Below are 20681 nucleotides of genomic sequence, written 5' to 3' on the forward strand. Positions count from 1 at the left end.
CTTTCTAGTTCTGTTGATATTGAAACTAAATATTAAGCTGACAGCCAAAGAAAAGAGGCATACAAACAACATACATCAATGTGTTCCAAAGAATGTGCATGGCATGGTAATAAGGAGGTAGGGAAAACTCAGCATTTCTCTAATCAGAAGGGGGAAAGACTTTCAGGGCTGCCTAAAATAAAAGGGATAAGAGGATGTGGCCAATAATGTGAGGTAAAAACAGGACTCACTCCAGATTTGAGGGGGCACTTGGCCAAAGTCCTAAGTGTCCCCATGACAGCCCCACTCCTGTGTTGGGGCCCTTACCAAGCAGTCATGGCAGCCAGTGGCAGCAACACTTTGAGGCATAGCTTCCATTTTAATTTCCCCAAATGACCTGTAGTGACACTGTGTCAGGGACTTTGTGGGAAATTAAAGCAGTGGCCAGACATCCGGTGCACATAGCTGGAAGAAAAAAAAATTAAAGGGGTCCTCGGGCAGGTGGCCTCACGTTTGGACCCTGCTGGGGTCCTGGTACCTGCCCAAGAATGCCAGGTGCTAACACCAAACTTGGGCAGAAAGCTGTAAATTGCCATCACCATGGCGCTATGAAGGAGATGAGTAACTTGCCCTTGCCAGCAGGGCTCTGTTGAGGGAAGCCAAAGCCATCTGTGGGCTGAAAGAGGTTCCCCACCCCTGATGGAGATACTATCCAAGTCAATGGAGCTACTTGGAAGAAAAACAGAAGACAGTAAGGATGAGGGATAATATTCTATATCGCTCGGCTTGGTTTATCGGTGAACAGCGAAGGCAGAATCCCAGCTGAAAGCTGAAATTGTTGAGGCAGGTACCATGCAAAGATTTCAAAGAGAAAAGCCCCTGGAGTATAAAACATTTCCAACACAAATCAGTAGACATATAGATTTCAAATGTTTCCACTCCCTGGGTTCATCCTTTCCCCTTTGCATTCATCTTTCTCAACAACTTTTGACTGAGTGCTGCATTTCTGCATGGTGTATTTCTGCAGCACTCAGTCAAAAGTTGTTGAGAAAGATGAATGTAAAGGGGAAAGGATTAATTTCTTAAAAGTGAGTGAAGAGTTTTCAGAATCACAGCATTATAAGGTCACTTGAGGATTTGTCTAGCTTAAGATAGGGTTTCCTATGCCCTTCCTACAGTATCAATGTATACTGGTTTTGTACCACTTGAACTCTCAGCTGCCTTTGCTGTCTTTGCCATAATGGTCTTTGTGCTGAGAGTGACTGATGAACAGGCCAAGAGCTGACCAGGAGGCTTGCAAGGAAACCTGCTTATTTGTACAGAGTTCTGGTGGAAAACAACAGAAATCTCAAGGTACTTACCAATGACCCCAAATTTGCTCCTCCCAATTATACTTGCAATAAATTTGGTGCTCATCAGTTCCATGACGGCAAAAATAAAAACCACTCTTTGTTAAATGTGCATCAACTCGGCCGTGGGCAATCAGCCGGGAAAAATGTGGGAAGGCCACCTGGCATCAGCTTAGCAGTTTGTAGCAGCTTATCTACACTTCAGACATTTTCTGGGGATTGTAGTTTGGTAAGGATGCAAATAATTCTCTGCTGGAGAACCTTACCCCCTTCTCATGGAAAGGGTCTTCCTCATATAAATAGTTCCATGGCGAGATGGAAAGACAAATCAATGTTTTAGTCAGTAAAACCTTCAAGGGAGAAGAATTTTTTCGTACGAAAATCTTTGTAGAACTAGAAGAGTGTTTTTGCATCACTGTCAGATTCTATCCTACATTAAAGCTTGTCCCGAGGTGCAGAATATTACGATTGTATTTGAGGGCATCTTTACCCTACAAATGTATGTCGGTTTCATATCTGTTCACTTGTCATGAGCGTTGCACTTTGATGAGGCTTCTGAGAATTCTCTGTCAGAGACCAATTTTAACACAAACCCATCCCAGATCTAAGTTCTCAGGATTCTCCTGGGGAGAGGAACTGACTATTAAACTGATGTGAGTCTGTTGTGCAAATATACCCTAATAATCTATAAATGGGCAAGAGAAACAAAAGAAGTTCCTTATTTGTAGCTCAACTAACTGGGCAACGTTTCTGTTATCTGTTCAGAAATAGCTCATGTGTCAAAAGGCCATTTCCACACAGATTGGAAAAACAGAAGGAAAAGCTGCCATCCGTATCAGCTGGGGCTCTGCTGTGGCAAGCAAGAAATGCCAGTTTCCCCTCTGCCCCTTTCAAAAGTCTCTGGTCATGACTTGTAAGGCAACTAGCAGGGTAACTATTCTGTATAAGGAAATTACATAAAATTAGTGGCAAGGCAATTGTTTTAAGGAGACCCAGATCTTGCATGGGTTGCCTCACCCGGTTTCCATTGGAATCAACATCAAAATTTGATTTAGGGCTTTTCTATATGAGCCTTTTAACCTCTCACTTTACCGAGACTTCTTCCTCTGGATTCTTTGTGGGATTAAGATTGGTTCCTTTGGACGGGTCTTTTCTTTCTCTGCCTTTCTATATTCCATTATGCAACCACTAGGTGGTACTGTGGCATAGCAGAATTGTGCAAATACAGAAGGATTTCATGCCGCCATTCATAAAAACGCCAGACTTTCCTCGTTAGAAACTCCCCCCCACACACTATAATGGTTGCAAAGCATGGGAGAGGCCCTAGATGATGACGACATCATGTAAAGCACCCGCAAACTCCCGTGAGTGAGGAAACATGAGCGCACAATAAATGCCTCATGTAGAAAGGCTCCTGGCTTTGGTGGAAGAAGGTCCATTAATAGAGACAGTGTAAAAATTTACAGCACTCTCATTATACTAAGATTGCATCCAGATGTAGGCAACAGAGCTGTAACTGTCAGAAGGCATTGTGCAGCTATTCTGTCTCTTCTTTCTTAACAGGTTTTGCACAGTAATAAAACACATGGAAGAAGCAGTGGGAAAACACGGGAGGATCACAAGTGGATGAAGTCTTTGCCAGATGACCCACAAGGGAATGTGGACCTCAGAGGGAAAAAAGGTTCTCCACCAAAAAAGCTTTGGAAGTTTCACCTGAATAGGAACCCCAAATTCACATCAACGTTTTGCATATAATGAAATTCAGTGCCAACTTTACATTAACTGAGTGCTCAGGAAAATGAGGAATTTCTCTTCATCTTTTCCAGTCCATTTCAGATGCAGCTACAGTGGAAAGGGCTATGATCTTCCTGGTAATTAATTATTTGGAGAATCTCCCTCCCCCAAATTAAATTCTTATACCAGCAAACTGCATTGCAAATACTTCCCACCACCACCTCTGACTCAGACAAGAAGACTCCAGTAGAATTAAGGCTATCAACGGGATGTGAACTGCACAGATTAATGGTTGGGTTGATACTTCCCAGAAAAGAGTAGTCATGTTAAGATAAAAATAAGATCTATAGTTAGCTGTACTCTACCTCCACAGTTCGTGCTCTCGTCAATGCTCGAGGCTGGCAGGATTACTAAACAAAGAGAAAAACAGCGGAGGGAAAATGTCATTTTTGTCATCTGAGACATTGTGCAGGCAATTAAAACCCCTTTGCTTGATGCATGGCAAGTTAATCTCTGCTGCAAATGCAGGGCCTCCCAGAGCTCTGGCGAAAAACATAGAATGAACTGTAGCAAAAAAACAAAACCACCCTCTTTAATAGAACATATTCCCTATGGCCCCAGAAACACTGGCTGGATTGCGAATTATCCAAATATAGCATGCAACAAGAAATGTTTGCTTCTTGTATGAACTGTGCAGATTATAAATATCAGTAATGAAAGACTCAAAGGAGGAATTTGTGCAATTCAAGTTGTGTTCATAAAACATCTGAATACATCTGAATACTGCATGATCTGCTTCAGAAATACATTGACCAACATATGACACGGAATACCATGTCGCCGCCCAAGAATGGAGCTTGTATTATAGCACAGTTTATTTCAATATCCTCTTTCAACTACAAGGTATCAGTTTCCTTGGAATTTACTTATGGAATTGTTGCTTCCAGATATAGTTTATATGAGTTTAAAAAATGTTAAGGCAAATCTTTGGTGGAAAGGTATATCAGCATCAGGACCAACTCTATCATTAGGCAGAGTGAGGCAGCTGCCATCCAGCAGCAGATGCTGACAGAGCTCTGTGTTTCACCAGGCCTGCCCTGCAGCTTGCACAGCCTGCTGTACTCAGATGCTGTGATGGATGCTATGCTTGTCAGGATTCCCTTTGCCCCTGCTGAAAACTTCAAAAGCCAAATCAAAACACAAACAAAATGGCTTCAATCCATGGCTCTTCAATCCACTTACTTCATTGGGTCATACAGATGAAAATTGTCAGTGACTCACAGGAAATGCCTTCAGGGAGTTCAAAGGAAAGCTACAAAAGTTGCCCACCGTTTGAAGAAAAGGCAGGCTACTGTCCTAACTTAAGGGGTGGGGGTGGGGATCTCCCTCTCTCTCATGAGGCCTCTAAGCGCCATTGTTCACGCAGGGCCAATTGGGCAGACCGTCTAAGCTCCACCCCTGCCATCTCTCTCTTGGCTCTGCATCTGCGCCTGGCATCTAAGAATTCAGGCTCTCCAAGCCCCACCTCTCCCTGTTCGCTGTCTCTCACAGGGGTGTGTGAAGAGAGGCCCTCTCCATCCAGCTGGCCTTTGAAACCTGAGGAGCCTGTGTCTCTATCTCTGGACAAACCTGGGAAATTTCCTCCTCCACCTCATGCGATTCATCTTCAGAATCTGAGCCACTGAGCCACTCCCTGTGCTCAGAGGCAACCCTGACAATGCCATTGCCAGCGTTGAAGCAATGAAGTCCAAGTTCTGCATGTTGGCTTCTGTATGTTCCCCTTTGCCTCAGACAGCAAAACGTCTTGGGCCGGCCCTGGTTATCGGCTGTTAGCCATGAGAGCTAAACAGAACCTTCATGTTACCAAATAATGGGGAGAACAGTTGCCTTCATGTCCCTCTCATGGTTTTCTCAGGAACATCTGCCTGTCCTCTGTTGGAAACAAGAAGCTGGATCTGATCCAATCCAGGCGGGTTTATCTTACGTTTTTTATGCACTGAATTTCTGTTTATGATGCAACATACACAAGTCCCTGATTATATCAAATTCATTAGTCACAAGATCTCCCCCCCCCCCGCCAGAAGGTGGCCATAATTCTACAGGAAACACCTACCTGCAAGAAGGTGGTTGTCTAATCCAACCATAGCTAAATAGTGCATTTGCAAAACTCACCAAAATTACCCCCATTTCAAACCATTTCTTTCCACACCTGCCATCCTAAACAATGTCTTAATTTGGGTATATTTCATACTGCAGAATGTCTTCTCCCTGATATGTGAATCAGTGGGATACAAGGCACCATTCAATAAACCCATCAGTTCAGAAAATATAATGCTGTTAATGTTAAAAGTGCCAATCAACTTTTTCAGCCACGCTTTGGGAAGTCCACCCTGCCATCTCATTAACTAACAGGGCCCAGAAATGAGCCCTTTCCTTGCCTGTTTAGCATGTGAAATTGTACCCACCAGGGATCTCGTTGTACAAGCAGTCTTGGTACTGGGTGCTGTTTCCAGCACACTGGGAAGATCCTGGACTGTGGATTTCACAGTAACGACTACGATACTGGATCCCATCTTCATTACACAAACTCCATTCGGACCATTCGGACCATCCTCCTTAAAAATAAAGGATACCAGAAACAACATAAATTATGCAGGATGATCACTGTCCAGCCAAGAAAAGCCATAAGGGACAAACACTGAAAAAAAGATCACATAGCCTCTAAATAAGGGAGTCCAGCTGAACCATTAGATATATGTTAATAGAGGAAGTCCCCAATGAGAAGCACGAAGTAGACTGAAAAACAGCACAACCAGCTCTCAAGCTCATCAAGGCCATCTTCTGTGATTCTGAAGAATTTGTATAAATGCTCCTGCAATGGTCCCCTCTATCGAATTCTTGTTCAGGAATTGACAACACTTTTTAAAATTATGCTGTTTAGGACTCATCCTTTTTCACCATTACCTTACATCAGTCCTAGAAGCTCAAGTACATTCTTAAAACATGAATTTTAACACAAAACCAAATATTGTTAGCTGTATTCTGTAAGATGAAAATAGGACCCATACAACAGAACAACTGACAAAAAGCAGCTGAGAGAACAGCATTTTTGGCTCTGCTGTTTCCATCCTAACTGCCACCGTAGTCTCTTAGAAAGAGTCACTAAGCAGCTAACAAGATTGCTCCTGGGAAGTACTATAATGCCAGGCCATGGGGTGCTGGAGCAAGGCATTTAACTTGGACGTTATGTTATCTTTTTTGTTTGCCTTTTCAATACAAATTCAACGAACTTGTTGAAAATTATCCTAAATACTTGCAATTGTGCCAAGAAGTTACTTACTTACAACTTTACTTTTCAGAGGATATTTGCATTTTATTTCTGGCTTTAATCTCCTTTCCCTGGCAGTGAAACTGAACCAGAGGAAATAAAAATACCTTCACACAAGTGTGTGTTGCACAGCGCTTCCTCTGTGTGCAGCCCAATGCAGATATCCTCCCCGTTAGACGGCGCTGGGTTGGTGCAGGTTCGGGTGCGCTGGTAGTGCCCTCCTCCACAAGTTGCTGAGCACTGAGACCAAGGAGTCCAGCAGGACCATGAGCCTTTCACTAAGGATGATTGAAAACAAAACAAAAAATGCGTGCATAATAAAGATGCGTGCAACATAAAGATGCGTGCAGCATAAAGATACGTGCATCTTTTCAAGTTTTCAAACTATGTGTTTATTCCAGCTCAACCGAAAACAATAGAACTGCTGCAAGAATGAGGGGCAGAAAGCTATGATGGAATCATCATGCTAGATAAGTAGCATCCTATATTTTTATTACTATATTTATATAGCTGTCCCATAATGCAACTTGCAATATTAAAATACAATATGAAACTGTAAAAACGATTACAACTAAAACAAATTAAAAACACAGAGTTCTAGAGGATAAGACCTACATTTTTCAAGGGCCTGGGTGAATAAAAATACCTAATGCTGAAAAGACCATAAATACGGTGCCAGGCAAACCTCTCTGGGAAGGCTCCTCCATAACTGGGCTGCCACTACCAAAAAGGCAGTCTCCCTAGTGCTCATTTCATTTGGCAGGGGCACTCGGAGCAGGGCCTCTGAAGATCTTAAGGTTTGGGTAAATACATATGAGAGAAGGTGGTCTTTAAAGCTGTTTAGGGCTTTAGTGTTAAAACCAACAGTTTCCCTCCCCAAGCCATGTGTAACTCTCTTAGAGGAAGGCAAGACAACTAGGCACCAAGCCATTGTTAAAGATGCCAATGGTGATCAGACTTTTGCATGACAAGCTACAATAACATACTGATTTACTCAACCATAATTTGACGAGTAAAGCAGTCCAGTATACAGTACATCAGCTGCTATGGTTCCTGGGGTTTTGAAAATGGATGGGAGAAAAAAATATTATCATTTCAGTCCATTCAGCAACAGGACTAATTAAGCACCAGTTAACCAAGAAATAATATTTCCTGTTTGCCAGCCAGGAAAGGGCAACTAATACCCTTTCTTGAGAACAAGCAAATCAACCCCACAAAAATGGGACACAAGTCAAAGGCCCTGATTTAGTCAGCAAGCTGCTTTTTAAACTCAAGCTGCATTTTAAACACATCTGATTCTACCCACCTGTCAGTTTACCAAGGCTGAAGGTAGATGTAACTTTTCTTTTTTACAGCAATGGCATTTATTTGGAAGCACCCATTCTTTGTATAATGCAAATGTTTCTTTCCTTTCTGCCATTGAGCTTATAGCCACAGTGTGGCATGTCTTTCATCTAGCAATTGCACATGCCAGTGCAAACTTCAGGGCCAGCCCTGCTATGCAGCAAATTGAAGCAACCTGCTTCAGGTGATACCATGAGGTGTGTGTGTGGGGGTGGGATAAAGGCAGGAATTGGTGTCTGAATGGCACAGCAAGACGTTTTCAAGTGTTGGCCCTAGTGAGGAAGGAGATGCACCATTTCTGCTTCAGATGACAAAATGTCTCAGGCCAGCATTGACAAATGTGCATCATCCAGTGCTTAGCACACTCTTGGCACTGACTAAATATTAAAGCAGGAAGAGAAGATACATACCCGGACAGGGATGTGGGTTACAATCCTGATACTCCATTGCAGATCCTATACAAGGTAGGCCACCATTTTTGGGTTCTGGATTGGTGCATGTTCGCTTCCTAGTCCTGAAGCCCAGCTCACAGTCTCGGGAGCAGGATGACCAGCCTCCCCAAAAGGACCAGCCACCACTGATAATCCGAATAGAGGTCTTTCCACTTTTCAGAAGGTCATCAACTAGAGCTTGGGGGGTGGGGAAGGGAGAGAGGAACTGGGGAATTAAACACACAAATACAAACAGAAACATATACACAAAAAGTTCAGGCACGCCATCATCTGGCTTCTTTGTGCTTGCTATGGCAAGTATGCCACCATCTGTTGGTAATGAGCCCCAGCCTTCCTCCCAACTTTGGGATGCAGACGTGGCAGAGTTCCATCCACAGTGATCCCTGCCCCCTCCACAGCTGCGGGCTGTTTGACCACTGTATTGCCCATGCAAGGCCACAATGGAAAGCTCTCTGCCACCCCTCTCCTGCTCTAGAGCAAGCAAGCAAGGGAAGGAGGGGGCTTCTTCAGCAGCTGCATTGCTGAGACACCAGGAGCACTTCAGCCACTTAGCAGACAAACCGGCAAGCCCTCCACCTCCTTTTCCTGCAGGAAAGGAAGCAAGAAGCTTTCTTTGCTGTGGAGGACTACATCAGCACTCAGGGTTTATTTCCTTTAGGATTGACTGATTTGACCTCCTCACAGTCCAGGGGACTCATAAGAGTCTTCTCCAGTACCACAGTTCGAAAGCATCAATTCTTCGGCGCTCAGCCTTCCTTATAGTCCAGCTCTCACAGCCATACATTACTACTGGGAAGGACAGATACTGAAGCTCCAATATTTTGGCCACCTAATGCGAAGAGAAAACTCTCTGGAAAAGACCTGATGCTGGGAAAGACTGAAGGCAAAAGGAGAAGGGGACGGCAGAGGATGAGATGGCTAGATAGCATCACCGATGCAATGAATATGAACTTGAGCACACTCCGGGAAAGAGCGGAGGACAGGAGGGCCTGGCGTGCTATGGTCCATGGGGTCATGAAGAGTCGGACACGACTGAACGACTGAACAACAACAACAACAACTACATCACCAAGCTGCCCTCCTCCCTTATGCGGAAGTGCAGTCCAAGGTCTGTGCTGGGGGGGGGGGGGGGCGGGCAGGATCCTGGCGACCACATGTTTTTAGTTTGGCTACCACGGCCAGGCAAACATCGTGAACCCCTAGCCATTCATTCATTCATTCATTCATTCATTTATGGCATTTCTAATCTGCCCAATAACTAATGTCTTCTGGGCAGATTACAAACTGTTTAAAAATAAAAATACTACAGAAGAATAGTTAAACTATAAAATACAATATAAATATTTAAAGGAATAATAATGCAAAGCAATAAACAGCACAGGTATCAATAAAACAGCAACAATAACCTAGAACTAGGTCTCTAAAAACTAGGTCTCTAGCCATATCATAGTGGCCCTATTAGATATCAGTCAAGAAATTAACTCAGTTTTGAAACAGAGTTTGTGTTTCTCTCCACCCAACCCTTGTTACTTAGAGATCAATTTCCATTAATTCTTGACTAAATCCTCTCCACCTTCCCTAGCAAATAGACCAGAAAGGGACAATGTGTGGCCTTCCAAATATTTTGGCCTACAGCTCCCATGATCTTTCACCACTGGTAATTCTGGCTAGGGCTGATGGGAGTTATAGGCCAAAACATCTGGAGGGCCACAAGTTGCCCACTCCTGTAGTAGACCCTCAGGGTAAGGAGAGCTTCTGTTCTCTGCACGTTATCTGTGCTGGTGGCTGCTGATGAGCCAGCACTGGGAGTGGGTTCCAAGGACATCATCTGCCCTTTCTTCGTGCTTTATTAACACAACGTAATAGTAACAGGATTCTACTCTTCATATTAATGAACACAGCAGGAAGAAGACTGAATTATCATTTCTGTGTCAGCCTAAACAGGCACTATCTTTTATATGGGATCTGCATAACTTAGAACATGAGAACGTAAGAGCCCTGATGGATCAAACCAAAGGCATATCTAGTTCAGCATTCTGTTATCCACTATGGCCTACCAGATGCCCAAGAGAATCCCACAAGCAGGGCATGAGAGCAACAGCACCCACCCATACCACCGTCCCAGTGACTGGCATACAGAAGCATGCTGCCTCTAATACTGGAGGTAATATATAGACATCAGGACGAGACGCCATTAATAACCTTCTCCTCCATGTATTTGTCTAATTCCCTTTTAAAGCCATCTAATTTGGTGACCATAATCACATTTCATGGTGATTAATTCCATAGTTTAACTATCCACTTTATGAAGAAGTACTTCTCTGTATCTCTCCTGAACCTCCCGTCATTCAGCTTCATGGGATGCCACCTAGGTTCTAGCATTATGAGAGAAGGAGGAAACCTTCTCTCTGTCCACTTTCTCCACACCATGCATAATTCTACAGACCTTTATTATCTCCCTTCTCCTTAACTCGCCTTTCTTCTAAACTAAAAAGCCCCAAACATTGTAACGTTTCCTCTTAGGGGAGATGCTCCAGCCCCTTGATCGTTTTGGTTGCCCTTTTCTGTACGTCTCCCAGCTCTACAATATCCTTGTTGAGATGCAGCATCCCTAAGTGTAGTCACACAATAGATATGTATAAAGTCATTATGATATTAACAGTTGTATCTTCAGTCTCTCCCCTAACAATCCTTAGCTTGGAATTTGCCTTTTTCACAGCTGCCGCACACTGGGTCATTGCATTTTCATTATGCTCTCCACTATGACCCCAAGATCTCAGTCTGTCTAGTCACTGACTGATTATTAATTAATTTGGAGATTCCAGGAAAGGGTAGAATTTCTACCCAGCACCTCTCTGGGTGAGACTAATCAGGAGCCTGAGAAATTCCACACAGCATTTCAGGATATTTAACAGAGAGGTTAGAAAGAGGATAGAAAGGGGCAGTTGGAGAGCAGGCTTTCACTGTCTTAAGTGATAAAGGAATCCACATAAGATACAGAATAGATTATCATTGCTGCTGCCCATGAAATGCAGTTTTACCCTTTTCAAAGTGAAAGCTAAGTTTGTCAAACTGGCCAAACCACAGAAATCATGGGGAATTTAGGTTACATTCACACAGGGAACAGAACTGAGTTGCAATAAACATTAAAAACTGATTGGCCCTGCCCATGTCACCATGTGGATAGTTCTGACTTTAGGGAATCAGGGTACCCCCGTTTCATCTGTTTACTGACTTACAGAAACTGCTCCCCCCCCCCAGATTTTGTGTGGAAGACCTTTACACTTGGACCTGACCCCACAGTCATATCATGCACCTATGTGTACTGTGCGATGGCACCAAGCTGAAGTAGCTCCCACGCTCCTGAGCAAGTGGGTTAAGGATACCTTAGTAAGCACAGAAATAAAGATGATGCACCCCCAATGACTGGTGCAGTGCTGGCAGGTGTGTGGAAAGCTCCCAGCAAATTCCATGTTGTTCATCCATTCCAGCATCACAAAATACACAGTCTCAATCTGCTCATTTTGATTTGCTCTGTTGCTATCAACAGAGATCAGCATTTATCCAACCCTATGTTTCATCTGCCCACAGCTCCAATATGAATAATAAGGAGCTTAGCTTGGCATTCAAGTTATCTGTACTCAGGCAGGACATACAATCAGTGTCGCAAACCGCTGAGCCATCATTGGGGCAGAACCGACTCTCTGTCTTCTTTCTGCCAAACTGGAGGTCGTGGGGGTCAGCAAGCTGAGCACGGCAGGTGTAGCGGAAGCGTTGCTCTTGGCGGGCACCACTTTGGGTGACATTGGTGGGCATCCATGGAGTCCAAGGTGTGTTTCTCCGCACCTCTGGGCAGGCCTCTGGACTGCAGGTCTTAAACTCCTACGAAAAGGAGGGGGGAAGACAGGTGGGGGAGAAGCCCCACAATCCTTAATATTTTTTTGAGGAATTGCAAATTTACCATTGCAATTGGGTCCCACGCAATTGAAGGAGCAATAAAAGAAGCATCTGAATAGCTGATTAAAAATAATTGGGGTAGAAACAAAGCTCAAAAGGCCTATGAGGCAAGTCCTCTTATTGTTCCCAGTGCTTTAGTTAATAGAACACAATGCGGAGGAGGCAAGCCTGGGCAGAAGTTATGCACACTGCACACACGCACAAAAACTCCACAGGCGAAGGCACAGCTCTCACTGTGGGTATAAACCTGTGACTGGGCTGTACTACTTCAGGGGGGGGGGGATTGTCACATGACTGAATGCTGTTCCATGAAGTTGAAATTTTAAAAAATGCCTCCACATAAAAATCTAGATGACAGGGAGATCTCTATCTTAGTCCCCTCTGACATGCTAATCACTTATATGAAGAGACTTCATATGGAGGAGCATTCAGTTACCTGCATCCCCCTTCTGCAGTATAACGTGGTACACCCCAACTACAGATTGACCACTTCAGGGCAAAACTACATGTGATGCAGGACATCTGTGATCTTATCTCCCTCTGTCTTTCTTTTTACTTAAAACAGTGTTCAGGGTGTGGGGTGGGATTTGATCAGAGAAGTGGCACTGAGGTATGGGCGGTGTTTAACCCTTCTCCCTCATGCTGTTTTCCTAAACTAAATTCCCCCCAGTTATTTTACCTGTATTTTTTTCCTTCATGGAGCTAACAGCAGTTCCTTTGGGTGTGGGGTGATTTAAACTGGGGAAACAGCATGGAAGAGAAAGATTAACTGCCTCCCTTCCCCAGCACTGCTGCTCCAATTAAATTTGCAGTCACTCACGTCTGCATTAAGTAAAAACAAAAGCACCAAGAGATCTGTTGTAATCACTGATCTCCCATGTAACACTTTCCAGGGGGTAGCCATGTTAGCCTATGGCAGCAAAAACAGCAAAGACTCTTGTGGCACCTTAAAGACTAACACATTATCTTGGTTTTGACTCTCAGTGAGATTACACATGTAAGTAACACACATGCAGTAGAGTCTCAAACTAGAGAAAAGCCCATCAATTGCCTGGGCAGTGTGTGTGGACTTGGGAGCGTTAGTGAGGTAGGGTGACGGACTAAACTAGCCTCCTCCCTCTGGGCCCAAAGGCACTCTGGGGAAATCAAGAAGGTAGTTGCAATGGAAGCTTTGCTCTGCAGTGCACCCAAGCTTTACTGTAAGTTTTAAAAAAGAAAGAAGGAGGGGAGAATGAATAGCATGGGGAAACAAGTAAGTAGAGAGTAAGCACCAGGGTGAGGGCAGAGAAACTGCGGGGGGGGGGGGGGGCACTCAAGTGTATGTGGAGAGGGATCTTGCCCAGGGCCCCCTCAACTCTGTCACAGTGCCACTGTTCCCTAGGCCCACGACCACTTTCCTATTACCTGCTAAGCTCTTTCTCCTGTACCAGATCTCTGACCTCAGCTACATATGAATCCTGAAGAACCAAAGTAACCATAACCCAAGGAAATTGCATCAATACCTTTCTAAACAAAGACATACCACAGCACAGCCTGGGCAGGTGTTTCCATTTTCACAGGACCTCTGCCTAGAGTGCACCCCTCCACCACAATTTGCACTACATTTATTCCAAGGGCCCCATGAAGACCAGAAGATTGGTAATGGGCATGGACTGTTCTCATTGCAGAACCTGAATGAAAACAAAATCGCAGGGGGGGGAAAGAAATCATCATTGAAGTCAATGTCCTGGAGTACCAAAAGGGCAAAGGAAAGCTGTAAATGGCACCTCAAGGAACTATTCACACCAGGAAAAAGAAATAATCTTTCCGAAGGTTAACATCAGGCTGGCTAGAAACTCAATTTCAGCAACACAAGGAAAAGCATAGGTCAGCTATGTTAGTCATGTTTTACTCCCACTGAAATCAGTGGAACTTAAATATGCCTTGAAAAAATTGTCCCATTGATTTAAGCAGGGATAAAGCATGACTTGCTTAGTGAGGATCCAATCCATTATTGTCAGTGTCCAATCTGGAGGGGGAGAGGGGGTGGACATACTTCAAAAGCACTGGGATGTTATTTTGTTTTGTAATATTTGAATCATAACCATTTCTACTGAATGAGATCTCAGCTTGTTGTTTTGTGTTCACATTCATACAATATTTGTATCCTGTTTAAAAATGCATACACGTTTAGACGTATATATAAATGTATATATAAACACACACACACGCACATAGTGGACTGTAATGCAATTGAGCAACACCATAAGATCTAACATTGTTGGGGTGCCCTGACAGAAATTTACTTATGCTTCTCTAAGTATAGCAGACTATCCTGTATAATAAGACCCATAGACTGCCTATATTCAAATTAGATGTGCATAGAAGCTATACAAAACTGAGCACCACCTTTTACCATTATAACATGACTTGTTTCTTGCATTGTCTGGACCAAGAATAAAATAAAGATTTTTTTTAAAAAAATAGATCTGTAGATTAAGTTAGAGCTTTTCTACATGACGCTGTTTATCACTGTATCTACTTTTAGTTTTGTTGCAGAACTGAGATCCGAGCCGTTCACAAAGAGCTTTTCCTTCCCTGCTTTTCCACTAGATAGGTTCTAGGTGGAGCTGTGCTAAAGCAGAATAGTGCGAATACACCAGTAGAAACAGCACTTTCAGAAACAATAACACTCCCTGACCCCAATCTAAAAAAATCCAGGAAAGTGCTCTGAAAAAACAGAAGTGAAACTGGAGGATCACGACGTCGTCTAAAGCAGGGGTCCCCAACCCCCGTGCCGCAGACTGGTCCCGGTCCATGGCCTGCTAGGAACCGGGCCACGTAGGGGTGTGAGAAACCCCCTTACCTTGGGTCCGCAGGAGGGGGAGGCGATCTGTCACTTCTCCCTTAATCCTCACCATCCCCGGTCGCTGGCAGACTTCCGGCCACTGGGACGCAAATGGCATCCGCATAGCCTATTACTGCAAAGAACAGGGATGCAAATGGCATCCACTACGCAGACGGCATTTGCGTCCCAGCGGCCGGAAGTCCACCTGCGAAACCCCCCCCCCCCCCCAGTCCGTGGAAAAATTGTCTTCCATGAGACCCGTCCCTGGTGCAAAAAAGGTTGGGGACCGCTGGTCTAAAGAACCTGTAAACAACCGTGAGTATTGAATCAGTGTAGAAAAGCTTTTAATATTTAAGCCTTAAAGCATTGCTAAGTAATTTAAGCAAGAAATCCAGCTATTTCGAATTAGGTTGGCCTATTTGGGATCCTAAATTGTCTCGTAATCTAGTGTCCATTATAATGAAAAAGCTGAGCTTTATTATTGCTCAGCAAGTAATATGTTGGGTTTAAAGAACGTCTAATGATCTTTAAAAAAAAAACCTAACCACACAATAGGGGCTTTGTCAGATGTTACTTGCCAAACCTGGTTTGAATGGGAGCAAATCGTGCAGCCCAACATTAAGCCTGTTTAATCAGAGGTAAGTTCCACTTTGTTCATTAGGGCTTACTTCCAAGCAAGCTTGAATTAAACTCAATGGGTCTTAATTTTGCATGAGGATGGGCTATGTGGCTATACGGCTTGCATGGACTCACAACTTGGTCAAACCTCCCTGCCTCCCTGCTTTGTAGGTAGAAAGCAATCTGATCAAATATCATGTTAATCTGCCCCAAGCTCCCTGAATCTGTTATTCTTTTATTTTACTAATAGTGTTTTTATATTGCTCATTAACAGTAACTTATTTGGGTGGTTATCTTTTTCCCCCAGGAACTCTGGCATTCAGCTTGGACTTACTCTGTATGTCTTGGGTTAAGTTTATTTCTGTCTAAATACTTTTGCCTGTTTTAAAATAAGGAAGCCTAGCTCCATTTTAATACATCATTCCTTAATGGAAACACCATCACTAACTTCACTGAAAGTTTTTGAAACAAACAAGAAAAGCCCAGTTTCCAGTGGTCACACATCTAGTAAAAAATGAAAACATCCAGAGTTCAGAGCAATTAAATGAAGTGTCTTTTGTATTTCTGAATTCCTGAAGGAACTTCTGCCTGAAATCCGAAGCCAAGAAATAATGTATCGGGTTTGTATGTAACATCTGTGCTTTCAGGAAGCTGCTACAAATCTTTTCAAATCTACTTGGGTCTAGTCGTGGGCAGTCTGGGTCATGGGAAACCAGTTTTCTAATCTAAACCATGGGTGTATTCCATTGCCTGGGTTTTTCGGGGGTTTAAGACCTGCTTTAACTTACAGCACTTTGAAGGAGCAGCACACTCTGGAAGGAGAAGGCCAAAATGACATGTCCAATGATGTGGGCCAGGGATGGGGCACTCTAACTGGATCAACCCTATCCAGAGCTCTACAGGCCTGATGATGTCAGGAAGATATGGCCACACACCCTGATTTCAGGTGGGAATGGCTGCGCTCCCTAATGGTATTTGGTCCCTGTTCAAAATACGGAGTGGAGCTCCTCCACAGGAGCTTCAGTCAGTGACCTCAGCCATCCCCAACTGAGGCACTGGGTGGAGAAGTGCTCCTCCACCTAGCCCCTTGGTGGGGGACACAGCTTCCCTGGGAAAACCCATGTGCAGCAAAGCCACCAGGGCTGAGGTGCCAGGTGGAGGAGCACTCCTCCACCTGGCACCTCAGCCAGGAAGGCTTTCCCTGCCTAGCACTTTCCCCCCTCGGGAAGCATGCGGACAGGCAAAGCTCTTTCTATGCTGCTCCCCCTCCCAATCCAAAAAGGACAGGGATTCCCCTCAGTGCAACACTCACCCTCCCGAAGGGGGAGCAGCATGCAGGCGAGTCCCTGCTGTCATCTCCTATCCATGGTCAGAGATAACAGAGGGGATTCCTCTCCCCACTTGCCTTGAAGGGGCAAGGCCTCAGTTGAGGTTCCTCATCCCTGATGTAGTTCTTTTTCACAGGACAAAAACAATACGGTCATCTCATATTGCCTCACACAAAGTGCCTTTTGTGAGCTGACTTTGGAACATGCTGGAATGTCTGGCCTCCTGTGGTGCAAAGGTTTACACATTCTCCCTATGCTTCTAGCATTTCACACCAAAATGCTCTAACTCTTCTGGGCCACTTACAGGCCATACAGAAACTGCTTTACAGGCATCTCCGAGGAGGCCTCACCTACTGCTTTCCATCTATATCGTCTGACTTTTCCCCAAGGTTTGTGATGGCCTGGTGAAAATTGGCAGGTTGCCATGGCATGTAGCCGTCCACGTAGTTGCTTTAAAAAGCAGTCACTATGCAGCTGTTCTTCTGTGCGATTCAGGTCCAAATATGTGGATCCAAGAATTCAGTGCTATTTGTGGCTTTAAAGCTCTTTGAGTAATTGTGAAATGTTACTTTTCTTACAGACATCTACAAGTGGGACATGAAAGTGGGACAAGCAACAAAATACTGTGGTGAATCCTTACTTTCTAGAAGGAATGCTCCTGCTCGGGGTTCCAGCCAGCCATGCAGGCTTCCAGCAGGCTATTCCATTTCCACCCACCCCTCAGTTCTCTGTTTTTCTTTTCCAGCTGATACTCAACATTCTGTGACTCCTGAGCATGCTTAGTTCTTATTGGGCTGGGAGAGGAGGGTTTGAGGGTGCCCCCTTAGGTGTTCGTTCATTGTAATTCTGCAAATGAAGTATGCTGATGCCTCCCTCTTGTTTTTCAATGGCCTTGTTCGAGTTCCATTTCTGTTGGCACTCACCATCTTAATTTGTTATTGGGGTTGGGGGAGTTATCTTGCCATTCAGCACAAGTGCTCTCGGAGTGGCTAACAGGTCCTGTTGTGAGAGGCAATATTATGAAGTACCAAAGGCACCTGCATATTTCAGTGCAATATCTGGATGCAGCAATCTTGACAGCTTAACACTGACATGCTCTCTTTAAATTACAAGGCTGTTTTAAATTGTCATGTTTGACATCTGATTGTGTGTTATGATAACATCTTTACTGATTTTAAATATTTGTATCCCGTCTTTCCACTCCAAGGTCTGCAAGGCAGCTTACAATCTAAAATAGCATAATTAAGAGATTAATATAAAAACACAATCTAACAACAATTAACCTAAAACAGAGTACAAATTAAATAGCAAAAACCAGCAGCAGTAGTGGAAGACATAATATCATAATATTATCATAATGTCACTCAGAAAAGCCTTGGAAAAACAAAAGAGTTTTTACGTAGTGCCTAAAAGATAAAAGAGTGGTGGCAAACAAGTATTTCTGGGGAGAGTATCCCACAATCAGGACACCACCACAGAGAAGGCCCTACCACCAGCTGCCAGCTGCCTACCCTCCACAGGCAGGGGCCACCAGGAGCGAGGCCTCAGATGATTATCTCAGCGAATGGGCAGGTTCATACAGGAGAAGGCAGCTGGGAAGGGTCACTAATCCATGTGATGTTATGCATCCTTCAAAAGAAAACACAGAGCTCTGAGCCAAAAAGTCTGATAGACGTTTAGGGATGGGGAACGACTCTCACCGTTCCTCTCTGCTTTGTCCGACACAGACCCTGCCTCCGTATCGCGGAGCAGGGTTGCTGCACGACCTCTGACGGACCTGAAAGCCAATCCCACAGGAAGTGCTGCAGGGGGCCCAGGACGACCATGGTGTCCAAGCTCCATTCCTGACAGAGGGGAGGGGGAAGGAAGAGAGATAAAACATGGCATCTGGGTTAATTTATTTTTTCAACGCTCTTGTAAGTTCGACACCACCGGCTATGGAGTACAGCAGGTTGCAGAGACTGACTAGCTCTACAAAGTACATTTCAGTAGAGTTAAACCGAAGAAACAGATGGAGATTACCGTTAGAATTCTGTATGTGCTTTGATTCTTCTCCAGTTTCGACTTCAATTAAACAAAATCCATGGTAATTTCACTTTGAGCACATTTAAGCCTCTCCTAAACATAATATGGCCTCATAAGGTCTAGAAAGCTGCAACACCCAGAACATTCTCCATTACTCATCAGTTTGTAATCTTAGTATAATTTCTTGTGTTTGTGAAATGTATGAAACAATTTTATAGTATTGCAGAAAAACAAGAGGGAGCAAAATATATGGGATACTGGAAGGGCAGCCATTATACAGGGGTGGCACTGGAACATACTTCCTATTCCTTGAACAGGTATGTGGTTTTCTTAGAAGAAAAACGTAATCTCAACAGAAAATAACATTTCAGGGACAACATTCTATCCCCATCCCTGGATTTCTCCTTTCAAAGAGCCACCAGATGTAGTTTTCCCTTCACGTCGACATTCCTGCTTTCCCTACCTCTCTGGTCCTGACCAAATGATGTCAAACATTTACCAAAGTTCATGCTCAAGTTCACAGCGCAAGCTATCCTGTTACTTGTACTCCTGAAAGTTGAGCTGGTGAACAGATGCGTCAATTTTCAAAGAGTTGGCTGAACTAATAAAAGTGCCCAGCAACTAGTGGATATATGGCAGGGCACCAGTTGCAGCAGGAAGATTAAAATTAAAACCTGAGCAGCCTTCACACTTTTCAAGTTTGTTATCAACTTTCTCATTCTCTTGGTTGCCAGACGTTAGAACAGCAGTGAGTGTTTTATTTTTCTTTCACAGGAAGGTGAGGAAATAAAGAAAAGGACTTTTACACGAGCTGTGATTTAACCCATATTTAGCCTCTGTTTCTTGCCAAGCAGAAGACGTGGTATCAAAACCTTAAATACCAGCAAAAAACACCTGATAAATGCTTTCCATTGCATCTAAAGAAAGGGGTGGGGTGGAAATCATATACTGGAGTTGGGAACTGGTAGTCTTCTAGATATTTCTGAACTCCATTTCCCATGATCAACAACTTTTGCCCATGCTAGCTGGGCTTGTTGAGAGTTGGAATTCAACAACATTTGGAGGGGCACAGGTTCCCCACTCCTGCCTCAGAAAATGAAACAACCAGTATTCAAACCTTAATTATATAAAATACATCTAAAATCACTGTCTACTTGTTTTGGATATCAATGTTTATTTTGTGTGTGTAAGTCAGTACAACCCGATGTAAATAAGTCACCCATTTAGCTAAACATCTGATTAACCAAATGTTTTGGATATAAGTCAGGATGTTTGGATAAATTAAGTTCTACTATACATGCATATTTTTTTTTAGAAGATTAAGATTCAAAAAGAAGAAGACTTGATTTATATTCAAAGTGTAGACAGTTTTCAATAAGGTTTTCATCAGCATTTCCAATCCTAGATCTTGCTTGTTACTAAAACTATTATTTAAACACCCTAACAAAAGCATCACAGTGCCATATGAAGCCAGTTAACATGGAAATAGGCATACAATGAGCATAAAATAATCATAGGGCTTATTTATTAACAGACACTCAATTTTAATATTCTCATCTACTTCCACCCCAGGCTAACCTTGTGGTGTCCCTCACTTTAGAGATCGTATTGTTGGTACTGATCAAATGATTACGTCAGCTGCCTTACGTCTCTTGCAGGCAAAAGGATGCTCCACATGGTGGAGTTGTACCAGCTGTAGAAATGGCTGTTCAAAAACATGGAAAATCTAGAAGACTTAAT

The 20681-nt window shown here is 43.7% G+C and overlaps 1 protein-coding gene across 2 annotated transcripts in view; it reads right to left on the bottom strand.

Moving 5' to 3' along the window:
• The window catches only part of SEMA5B (semaphorin 5B), a 511039-nt gene that overhangs the window by 23339 nt on the left and 467019 nt on the right, over positions 1–20681 (bottom strand). For both annotated transcript variants that reach the window (XM_084807291.1, XM_084807299.1), the window contains 7 exons: positions 18617–18760; positions 13666–13813; positions 11843–12068; positions 8145–8363; positions 6498–6668; positions 5528–5677; positions 3428–3472 (listed from right to left, as the gene is read on the bottom strand). In XM_084807291.1, the coding sequence (XP_084663417.1) occupies positions 3428–3472; positions 5528–5677; positions 6498–6668; positions 8145–8363; positions 11843–12068; positions 13666–13813; positions 18617–18760 (1103 nt within the window). The remainder of the gene's footprint in view (positions 1–3427; positions 3473–5527; positions 5678–6497; positions 6669–8144; positions 8364–11842; positions 12069–13665; positions 13814–18616; positions 18761–20681) is intronic.

This window comes from Heloderma suspectum, chromosome 1 (genome assembly GCF_057233095.1).
Source record: "Heloderma suspectum isolate Gila_16-S chromosome 1, 16-S_ref, whole genome shotgun sequence".
NCBI lineage: Eukaryota > Metazoa > Chordata > Lepidosauria > Squamata > Helodermatidae > Heloderma > Heloderma suspectum.